The 11,924-nt window shown below is 40.7% G+C and overlaps 1 protein-coding gene across 2 annotated transcripts; it reads left to right on the top strand.

The window, feature by feature from the left end:
- Positions 1 to 1,305: 1,305 nt before the first annotated feature.
- LOC103397162 (ankyrin repeat domain-containing protein 13A-like) lies at positions 1,306 to 7,501 on the top strand. 2 transcript variants are annotated; one of them, XM_017042746.2, is made up of 15 exons: positions 1,306 to 1,637; positions 2,916 to 3,051; positions 3,283 to 3,407; positions 3,504 to 3,549; positions 3,822 to 3,965; positions 4,054 to 4,243; positions 4,328 to 4,394; positions 4,499 to 4,580; positions 4,650 to 4,711; positions 4,793 to 4,923; positions 5,009 to 5,166; positions 5,252 to 5,383; positions 5,463 to 5,623; positions 5,715 to 5,779; positions 6,822 to 7,501. In XM_017042746.2, the coding sequence occupies exons 3-15, from the start codon at positions 3,318 to 3,320 to the stop codon at positions 7,018 to 7,020; spliced, it is 1,527 nt and encodes a 508-aa protein (XP_016898235.1). In that variant the 5' UTR covers positions 1,306 to 1,637; positions 2,916 to 3,051; positions 3,283 to 3,317; the 3' UTR covers positions 7,021 to 7,501. The 2 variants fall into 2 exon arrangements, with proteins under 2 accessions (XP_016898235.1, XP_008333611.1); XM_008335389.3 differs by having other exon boundaries at positions 1,306 to 1,633.
- Positions 7,502 to 11,924: the final 4,423 nt, after the last annotated feature.

The following is an 11,924-nucleotide window of genomic DNA, read 5'->3' on the forward strand; positions in this document are numbered from 1 at the left end:
GGGATGAGACCAGCCATAATGTATGGTTTAGAGACGGTAGCAATAGGCAGAAGACAGGAGGCAGAGCTGGAGGTGGCAGAGTTAAAGATGCTAGGATTCTCTCTAGGAGTGACAAGAATGGACAGGATCAGGAATGAGGTCATTAGAGGGACAACACAGACAGGAAGGTTTGGAGAAAAAGCTAGAGAAGCCAGATTGAGATGGTTTGGACATGTGCAGAGGAGGGACAGTGGATACATTGGTAGAAGAATGCTGGAGATGGAGCTACCAGGTATGAGAAAAAGAGGAAGGCCAAGATATATGGATGCAGTGAGGGAGGACATGAAGATAGTTGGAGTCAGAGGAGAAGATGCAGAGAACATGGAGGGATGGAAAACAATGATATGCTGTGGCAACCCCTGAAAAAGGGACAAAGCCGAAAGAAGAAGATTCTCCCCTCTGTACTTTTATTCAGTGGTCGCGCCCAAATCTGCTATTCTTTGGTTCTTTTCTTTTGGGGTTGTTTTCATTTTCTGTTGTCCGTCTAAAATATGTTTTTATTCTTTTATACAGTGGAAGTGTGGATATACCGCCTCATGATTAATACTATGAAAGTATTTCTGTTTTGGACACCCCTGCCATTATTGGTTTGCTCCGCAGGCACTTCCTTGTTTAAAAGTTAATGATGGGAAGACCGACTCTTTTTATTGATTCGTATCTTTGACTCTTGAACAGTAAAATGAACGAGTCGTGAACGAATCTTGAACTAATCATTTCATTCGTTTTACAGCAAGTGGCGCTTTAGGGTTAGCCCTATTATGGGCGTTGTAAAGAAGACTGTGGTTTTCCGACATTAAATACTGAAGGCAACATGGTTTGCTTCCGCTGACAAAGTCTACAAAGTACACAAAATGCCATAAGCAATTAAAACCATGCGAAAAGCTAAGATATAAAAACACACCACAATGTGAAGATGAATGAGAGCAAAAAAGACCCGAGCTCTCTTTTACGTGACAAATGAAACGAATCTGCGAGAACGAGGCGAAAGATTAGTTCACAGAGAATGATCCGTTCATAGTGATTAGTTCACAGCGAAAGATTAGTTCACAGAGAATGATTCGTTCATAGCGATAGATTAGTTCACAGTGAAAGATTAGTTCGCAGAGAGTGATTTGTTCGCAGTGAGTGATTCGTTCGCAGAGTGTGATTTGTTCGCAGTGAGTGATTTGTGAGTGATTCGTGAGCTCAATATGAACAAATATTTCATATGACTCGGGAGTCACGAGTCATATGAAAGATTCGTTCATTTTGAACGAATCACTCGCGAACGACACATCACTAGTTTTTATTTAGGGTAAAGCTTGGTTAGAAGCTGACCACTGGTTCTGGATCGGTTTGGCACAGTTGTTGTGTAATTATTAAGGTCATGAGTCACGTTTATGGTACGTTTTGTTAACGGCGGCTTTTAAGGCCACCACAGCATTTCAAACCACATAGCTTTAACGGTCCGTTGACGGCTAACGTTGCAACCTCCGTGAAGAGGAAAATGTCTAGTGCTAACGTTAGCGAGGACATCCGTGAGAAGTTTCCTCTGCACTCTGCAGTATGGGAGAATGATTTCAGCAAACTGGAAAAACTCATATCCACCACACAAGTAGGTAAACATAAACACACAGTAGCTGCTAACACAGACGCACATATACGGATGTTCGTTAGTTTAATGAAAAGAGCTGTTAAATCTGTTAAAGTAGGCCAGTAGTGTTGACCGATGATATGGACTGTATCTCAGAACAAACGTGTTGTTTGAAAGTATTCTTTCAAATACTAGCCATGTAAACCGCCTGGCCTCACATACTGTAGTTTTGCCTTTCAACACTGTATAAGTGCTTGGTGGCTAGTGTTGTAGACACTCGTCAAAGCATCATGGCAGAAAGAAAATAATCTTTTGGACTGGGGAAAGAGAGAATTGTTGATGCTCGCAGAGCAGCAGGATATACACAGTTCCATCCATTTTCAACCGCTTATCCGTTACCGGGTCGCGGGGACAGCAGTCTCCGCGACCGCCACCTTGTGAACCTTCCTGCTGGTGGTGAGTCCACTGGAAGGTACCAACCGCCCCAATCGGGATTCGAACTTGTCCAGGAGATGAAGCCTGGGGTTCTACACCAATGACAGAGACATTGCCTCTGGGCTAAAGCGCCACGATATACACAGTTATCTAAACAAATCTAGGTGTTGACACTGGAATCACAAGTATAGTCAACAAGATTAAAAATATCTATGTAGCACAAGTGGAACTGTTTTAAGTTTCACTAAGGCGATCCGGGAAAATGATGAGACAGACTAGAGATATCATTAGGTCAGGTGACATGTAACTAACTGTTTGTGGTACTAAGATGATGCTCATGTTTGGAGGTAAAAATGAGAGGTATTCATCACCAGGAACACCATCCTTACAATGGATGAGGTAGTATAGTGCTATGCCATCCATATCTATCTTATTGTGGCAAATTTAAAAAGTTTTTAAATTAAAACTTTAGACACATCAAACATTTTTCTGATTAATGTAATGAATGCATTTCTTTGCAAGAAACGTGTACAGCTGTAAGTAAGGTATGATTTACGATGATCGTGTCACTGCAATTGTTACCTGGCGCAACAATATGAGTCAATTTTTAATCTAAAAACAGTGCTGTTTACTGCAGTCCACAATGGTTTCCAGTGTTGACCCTAATTAAAAATGGTTAATCTCCGACTGTAAGTCATAACATAAGGGACATTAATTGGGAAGTGCACTACTATAGAGCTATCAAAGCACACATGTCCATGTAACCCCTGCTGTTTTATTTTACATTATAAAGCCTAATCTATGACGATGTAAGATGTAATTTCAGTAAAATAATCTACTGTTGATGTTTCCCTTTGATACTGTCCAGAATGGCATCGAAGCAGAGGATCCCAGAGGTCGAACACCTCTGCACCTGGCTGTGACACTTGGACACCTCGAGTCAGTGAAAGTCCTTCTGAGACATGGGGCTCAGGTGACCAAAGAAAATGCCAATAACTGGACAGGTTAGTTTCAAAAACATACATTACATATAATATATATATTTCAAAGGGTTGGGCCCCAGGGTCACTAAGATCCCTCTGCGTACACATCATCTGTTGTTAATGGGTTTTCTGTGTTTTAAATGCATGGTCATTCTCTGAGGTTTTTAATGGAGGGGTTTTACTCCTGGCAGTTAGAGGCTGTTTCCTCAAAAACATTTCGTGGTTTGTTAATACATGTTTCTCACTCCGTAGTACTGCAGGAGGCAGTCAGCACCGGGGATCCAGAGATGGTTCAGTTAGTGCTTCAGCGCAGAGACTACCTCAAAGCCTCCACTGCTCTGGAAGGAGTGCCTGAGCTGCTGTCAAAGATCAGAGAGGTTTTATTGTTATTCTCTCATCACATTTTTCTCATCATCTGTGAAACATTCTGGTAAAATAATCAATGGATCTTCTGTTTGGAACTGTATTTACAGTCTCCAGATTTCTATATGGAAATGAAGTGGGAATTCACAAGTTGGAGTAAGTGTGTGGTGTGTCCTTATGGACATTGGTTTTAATATATTTTATATATATTTAATATATTTTCACTTCGTCAAATGTTCAAGTGTAATATGAAATAAATTGTTTACTGTGGCCACATTCACAACAGTGTGAAGTGGTTTGACCAGGTCATACAGGAAATACCACAAAGTTTCGTATTTGGAGGTAGAGGCTTACAGACTGCCATTGTTATCATGGGTGTCTACATTTTTTCCACTGTTGTGTAACATTTATGTATTCTTGCTTCACAGTACCACTTCTTTCTCGGGTTTGTCCGAGTGATGTCTGTCGCATCTGGAAAAGCGACGCCAGTCTACGAGTGGATGCCACTCTGCTCGGCTTTGAAAACATGACATGGATACGAGGGCGAAGAAGTTACATCTTCAGAGGAGATGGTGTGCTTCTCCACTTTTATCTCTCTAACTGGTTATTTTTGTTCTGTCTGTAAAAATGGTAACAGTCTTCCCCCTGACGTTTTGGTAGATTCATATGCAGAGCTGATGGAGGTGAACCATGACGTAAAAGTAGTCGACACTGAGAGATTCAACATCTCCCAAGAAATGGAGGATGTGACCCTAGAGTTGATGCAACCAGCTGAACAGGAGGTTGCCAAGAGGTTGACTACACCTATAGTCAACACCTATTTGGACACCAAGGACATTGCATTTGACAGGCAAGAGTCATGTCTTCTTTCCTCCTAAAATGTTTCCTTTAATATTGTTTTTGTTCTTTACTGCAAGCCTTGTTTTCTTGACAGGAACAAGTCTGGGATCTGGGGCTGGAGAACTGAAAAATCTGAGCTAGTCAATGGATTTGAAGCAAAGGTTCACAGCAGTTATTATGTTATTTGGATATTTTCCTCAAGTGCACAGTGTGTCACAAAAACGTATTACATCATGTAATTATATGTTTGTGATTGTACCCTAAGGTTTTCAGTGTAAACAATGTAAATGTTGTCATCAGAACAAGGACAGATCATCTTACAGATGAAGAGAAAGCCAGGATAAAAAGTAAGTAATATTCATGTTTTATAACCACTCCATTACTATGTAGCTATTAAAATAAAACACTTTTAAAAGGTGAAAGAAACATCCTGGAATCTCTGCTGGGGACAGTGGAGCAGCATGTTAGTGCACAAAGGGTAAGACACACGTGAGAAAATAACATTTTAAGATTTTATAATTTCCGTTTTATTTGAAAGCCCACCTGTAATACATCCTAGGACCTCACTCTCGAGTATGCAACTGCAAACAACCCAACTGCCGTCACTCCAGAGGAATATTTTGATCCTGATTTTGACCTTGGGAAAAGGGACATTGGTCGACCGACTGAACTAAGTATTAGAACACAGAAGTGAGTTCCACCGACATAAAGTTTAAATAATTATTTTAGAGCGTACCCATCCCAGTGTGTTATCTTAATGTCTTGTCTCCTTTAGATTCAAGGGTACTTTGTGGATGAGTGAGGAACAGCCCTTGTCCCTGGTGGAACAGGTGACCCCCATCATTGATCTCATGGCCCGTACAAGTTCCCACTTTGCAAGATTACGAGACTTTGTAACCTTAAAGTTTCCTCCGGGATTTCCTGTTAAAATAGGTCAGTGAGTATTTTGGGGTATGAAACATTTTCATACCTCTTTTTTGTGTGCTTTTTAAACTACAATCGTGCAATTCTTTTCCAGAGATCCCTCTGTTTCATGTACTGAATGCCAAGATTACCTTTGGTAATGTAAATAAATGCAGCACAGCGGAGGAAGCGATCATGACACCAGCCGCTACGCCAACATCCTCAGACGAAAGCAAAGAAGCTGCAGGTGTGTATGCTGACAGTTTGAATGCTACATGAAATGCTTAATTTAGGCCTGCAATTAACTGTGTTTGACTTCTATCCAGTCATGCCTCTGTTCAAGGTGTGTCCCTCTGTGTTTGTGGTGCCTCCTGATTACCATCGCAGAGGTGGAAGTCGTCACACGCCAATGTCAAACAATGACGAGGAGGTCTTGCAGTACGCCATCCATCAAAGTCTCTTGGAGTCCAGCCGAGTCCCGGGCCAGGTCAGAACACATCTATCAACTTTCAATGCTGTTCTTGATTTTGTAGTCAATCACATCACCAAGCTGCCTCTGCCTCTGTGTGTCTATTTAGGAGGGAAACTGGACAAATGCAGAATTTGAATTTGCTGATGGTATACTCAATAGCCAGAGTGACAGGTAGGGTGCATACACAGCAGTAACATACAGTTACTAGCTGCTGCTTTAACCATTTTTTTGTACTAGGTTGGATCTTTTCCAAACTTTTATTATATTGGCACAGATTCATTTTCTGAGACATTCTGATTCACATGGGGCCATCACACTGATGTCCTGTTCAACCCATTCTAAGGGTGCTTAACAGCATATATGTTTATAATAAACAGTGGGTGAACAGTTGTCCAACAGTTATTGGAAGAGAACCTAGAGAGGTGGAGGTTTGCACTAGAAAGAAGAGGAATGAAGGTCAGCCGCAGCAAGACAGAGTACATGTGTGTAAACGAAAGGCAGAACAGTGAAATAGTGAGGCTACAAGGAGCAGAGGTGGTGAAGGTGCAGGAGTTTAGGTACTTAGGATCAACTGTTCAGAGCAGCGGAGACTGTGGAAGAGAGGTGAAGAATAGAGTACAGGCAGGATGGAACAGCTGGAGAAAAGTGTCAGGAGTGATCTGTGACAGAAGAGTGTCAGCTAAGGTGAAGGGAAAGGTTTACAGGACAGTGGTGAGACCAGCCATGATGTATGGTTTAGAGACAGTAGCAATAGGCAGAAGACAGGAGGAGGAGCTGGAGGTGGCAGAGTTAAAGATGCTAGGAGTGACAAGAATGGTCAGGAATGAGGTCATTAGAGGGACAACACAGACAGGAAGGTTTGGAGAAAAAGCTAGAGAAGCCAGATTGAGATGGTTTGGACATGTGCAGAGGAGGGACAGTGGATACATCGGTAGAAGAATGTTAGAGATGGAGCTACCAGGTAGGAGAAAGAGAGGAAGGCCAAAGAGGAGATATATGGATGTAGTGAGGGAGGACATGCAGAAAGTTGGAGTCAGAGTAGAAGATACAGAGAACAGGAAGAGATGGAAATCAATGATCTGCTGTGGCAACCCCTGAAAAAAAAAAGGGACAAAGCCGAAAGAAAAAGAAGAGTGGGTGAACAGTTGTCCCTGATGAATGACTGAACAATCCTAAAGAAAAAGATATTCACACAACTGACATGTCATTCCAGGAGTATCCCAGAGGGGGTGCTAGTCGAATATGGGGATGTTTCCAGTAGCACGAGCTTTGTGTCCGTCTCCAGTCCGGACTCAGACATCCAGCTGGCCATGGAGCTTTCTGCACAAGCTCAGGAGGAAGAGGAGACAATGAGGAAGCAGGAGGAAGAGGAGCTAGCGAGGATATTGCAGTTGTCACTTACTGAGAAGTAAAAAGAAAAATAGGGAACTATAATATCAGTAATTGTAAAAACACAACTTTATCCAGATCCAGAAACAACAACCTCACCTCAGTCATTCAAACCACTATCTATGCAGGTCATTCTGACACATGCAATATCAAAGTCTCGACATAAAAAGAGTAAGGTATTTTGTGGCAAGAGTGTATTACTTTATATATTTCTAGCTCAGCTTTTGTCTGACTCTTTTCCTTAATGATATCACAGTTTGACTTTTAATTTATCTCCTCTACTTCAGACTCATAGCAGTGACCTTCAATGGTTTGAACATATCATCCTTAATGCAGTGGACATAATTACAGCCAAGGTAACTTCATGATGGCTTGAAAATTGTCACTCTTTCTGCTGGGTAGCTGTCATTGTCTGCGGACCTGAAGAGACAGTATTTTTACTTTGAAGTCTCCCTGCAGAGTATATGATTGTTGGCTTACTGAATAAATTCAGGGTTAAACTTTTTTACATTTTCACTTCTTCATATTTGGAAGAAGTGAAACACTTTCTTAATCTCTTGGGCTTATTGTCACCTGGTAAAACCTTTTCCCTGGTTTGAATTGTTGGTACTTATCGTGAACTGTGTACTTTACAAATAATGATTGAGAAATCTGGATGAATTTATACAAATTTTGAGAAGACAAAGCTTTAAAGTTATGTACTTGAATGAATGAAGACTCTGCATATGGGCGCACAAAGCATGTCACCTCTGAGGAAAACAAAATACAGTTTGAAGCCTGGTATCAAGTAGCTTCTTAGGCAACAAAGATAATGATTTTTTTCTGATCCCTAGTCTTTCATAATGTTTGTAGTTTAAGTGGACTTGTGTGATTTATGCATCACTGAGAAACCTGGGGCGTTATCACCTCAGTTCAAACCTGCAGTAGCAGAAACCAGTCTGTGGATTTACTGTCAAAAAAAAAAAAAATGGAGTGAATTATTCCTAAAGGCAGTCTGCCTAGCCATAAATGACCTTTATACCTGTAGGTGCAATGGGTCGAGCACTGCTTGGAAGCACTCGGTGTTATTAACCAGTCTCAAATTAATAACATGATCAGACTCATTAAAGTTATCTTTAATTATTATGTTATCCTACTAATAAAGCAATAATGTATTATTTGAAGTATTACAAGTATACTATAACCATTAGTATTCAATAACAATTAAATATATGAAGAATTTTCTGGAGTTCTTGGCAAATTGGGTGGCTTCAATGAAAAAAGTAACAACACAGACAAACAAGTTTACAAAAATAATCAAATTTTTTAATACAACACTGTCAAGTTAATGACGGTGATTGAACTCAAACAATGATCACAACAACAAAACAAGGTATAAGTGTGTGTGTAGGTGCGCTTTTGTACACGAGTGGTCGTATAAGAGAGAGATGTTGCCTCAGCTACCAAGCAAGCGACTGAGCCCTTGAGGCGTGTTCATATACGCGACTGCGCAGTAGAAGAAGAACTGCGAGGTGGAAGGGACGGCAACAGGAAACACGTGAGGCGTGTATGCGCTCACGGAGGTGTGAAAGGTGTGCAACGAAGATGCGCTCAGGTACAATGAAACGGTGCTTGTGATGTTATCACAGTTTGAGTTTTCCTGATCCCAATATGTATAACGTTACAAATTAACACTGAAATACTGACGGTGTACAAGAGTATAACACCGAGTAAGGAGGTTAGAAAAGAAGATAGCACATACAACAGCCTAGCTATAAAAGCAGCACAGATTTCAGACAACACAATTCAATATAATAATAATAATACTCCGTGTTTTCAATGTGCGCACTTAAACTGTCCCTAAGTTTAAAATAGCACTTAACAATACTACAGATAAAACTAACGTGCCCAAATGCCAGCCTTACTGTAGTGAACGTCTGCTCGTATTTAGAGGGTAGTGGAAAGTCCGCACTTCTTGGGTCCTTGTCCACTATGTGCAGAGAGTCCGCTTCGGGAGGAAAAGTCTCTGACTGTCGATGTGCCGGTTCACACGATTACTGTTAGAAGGAATCCTGACGCTTCTAAACTTTTCAATAACTGCTTTGGTCGCAGCGCTACCTTACTTGTGTAACTTAATTACTGGTTAATTCAGTTAAGAAAAACACGCTACTACTGCATTTATTACCGTGGGCAATGGTGTCTACAAAAGCGCGTTGGTTATTATTCTTCTGAGGCGAGCAGGTTTCTCTTTTCATCAGGGGTCCCACTGAGAGAAAGTCCTAAACAGAGAGACTGAAACTGGGGCTGACCCCCCAATTTAAAGGTTGCGGAGGTCACTGATCGTGACGTATGTGGATTTACCGGAAGCAGTGGAATTATGGGAGTTAGAGTCCTTAAAAGGACTGTGGTAGTACCTACAGAGATGACAGCACAAGTTGAGCAATCAGTTGCTTTCACCATAGGAGCAAAGTGCATTTGCTATGTGCCAGCAGACTCTCTGCATTGCTTTGCACTAATACTGTCTTTTAACCCTTGTAAGGTCCGTCAGGTCTAGGTGACCCCCGGGTCACCTAGACCCAATATGTCTTTGTGTGTGTGTGTGTGCGTGCGTGTGCATGTGTGTGCGTGAGTATGTGTGCGTGTGCATGTTCCTGTACTGCATGACTTGTGCCAATGATATTATATAATATTTTTTATAATATATAATATTCATTAATACTCATATTCTGGGACAAGATGAAAATCATTGCAAGGACAAATTATGTGTACAAAAATGCGAAGGACCACACAAGGCTTAAAAATGGCAAACAATACCTTAATTTGCAGCATTTCCAATACTAATAGTGGAGTTCTATGTGTCAATAAAATGTGCAAAACCTGTAAGAGACAAGCTTTTCTGAATATTTGAATTTACCTAGAACAGCTACAACTGGTCACTTTTCACCTTCAGTTTTTAAAATGTTACTGTTCGAAATAACCCAACACAGATAATGCAGTGTTTTACTTTATTTTTTGTTGAAAAGGGAGAAAAAACACTTTCTATTTACATTGCTCATTATATATTACATTTATTAACATGCAATATAAGGGCCTCAATTAACCAAAACCATTTTTTAACCCTTTATGGGGCAAGTGACTGTTTTTGGTAATTTCCGCACCCTTTGCAAATGACCACCCTCCTGTACCTCAGTGAGGTGTGGTCCTCACTCAACCATTCAGAAGAGATCACCCCACGTCACAAATCACATGACTGTGGCATTTGCCCAATCAGAAGAGATCTGGAGTGCATCTAACTTTCTCGCTCCACTGAAGTTGGAAAAAGACACTCAAGAAGCCCAACTCACTGTAGATTTCTGTACAAAACTTCTAAACTAACTATGGTAAATTGATGAAACTCACACATTTTATAGAATAGTTGTGCTTAGTGATGCCATATGTGTTGTTTGTGGAGGACTTGTGGAAATGAGTGAAATTACGGCATAAAAAATGCAGGCACTATATTTGATCATACAACAGGGTGAAGTATTTTCCTACCTAGATTGACAAAGGTTGTTGTCCTCGAAGGAGTGTACTTGTCCATGAGGTGTATGTGAACAGCTGAGTCCTGTCCTCTTTAACCTTGACCATGACCTGGATGACTGTGAATCTTCATAGACAGACGTTTAAAATGTTTATGTGCATTGCTATATAACTTTCAACCCTAATTCATCCATCCATTTTCATCCGCTTATCGGGTCACGGGGGCAGCAGTCTCCGCGACCGCCACCCAAATCACACTGCACCGTACCAACCCCCCTGTACCTTCCTGCAGGTGGTGAATCCACTGGAAGGCGCCAACCGCTCTAACCAGGATTCAAACTTGCCCAGGAGGTGAACCCTGGGGTTCCACACCAATGACAGAGACATTGCCTCTGGGCCAAAGGGCTCTAATTCGTCCAATGTGAGATATTTTAGAATGAAAGCTCAACAGTGATCACCTGACTTTTTTCCATTAAATTAAGTATTTCTCTCAGAAAAAGGCAACACTGATATAATTTCACATAAAAATTCATGAAATAGTTAGGAAATTATGTCAAATTTACCCTTTTCTCCGTTTTTTATGTAGTTCCAATAGATATATATCTACCAAAACATGTGTAGCGATCAATAACTCAATGGAAGAAATACTTATTTTCATGGAAAAATGTCAGGGGTCCATACACTTTCATCGAAGTCTGTAGGCCAATATCAGAGACTTGTAAACGAGCTTATGCAATACTGTAAACCCTGCACTAATTTAGTAAGGTACTGTTTTAAAACAGCTGGAAAATTCGGAGGCTACATGAGCAAGTTTTATGACTATGCACGTGGCAAGTTGAAATTATTTGACTGTCAAACCTATGCATTGAATACTGGTCATATAAAGTATTAAAAATACAAGAGACTAACCTTGTTTGCAGTTGCAAATTGGCCGATGTACGCATGCGCAGTTAACTCGGGTAGGAAAATTCTATGGGTAGGAAAAAACTTCAGAACACCGGCCTTCGTGAAAGCTCGGACGCAGCTCGTAATTTAACTTAAAACACTGATATTTAGCGGTTGGAATTATTTGGTTAATCCACTACATGATGGCAAGCCCCGAATTAGTTTGCTTCACTTGGGTTTTGACAATATAGGTGAGATGGGCGTGCATGGAGTCGCAGAGCAATAGGGACGGAGATTTGTGGAAAAGGGTAGTGACTAGTGATGTGTCGTTTGCGAATAATTCGTTCAAAATGAACGAATTTTTCTTATGATTCCTGACTCCCGAGTCATATGAAAGATTTGTGACTCGTGTGGATGAAATGTATTCATGTGTTCATATTTTATAGAAGTATGCAACATATATAATCATGTTTTAAAAGATCATAAAAGATGCGCTAAAACATATAACCTGCCTAAAATATAAATATGCTGCTTGTGGAAAATA

The sequence above is a fragment of the Cynoglossus semilaevis genome, chromosome W (genome assembly GCF_000523025.1).
Source record: "Cynoglossus semilaevis isolate Cse_v1.0 chromosome W, Cse_v1.0, whole genome shotgun sequence".
In the NCBI taxonomy this organism is placed as follows: Eukaryota; Metazoa; Chordata; class Actinopteri; order Pleuronectiformes; family Cynoglossidae; genus Cynoglossus; species Cynoglossus semilaevis.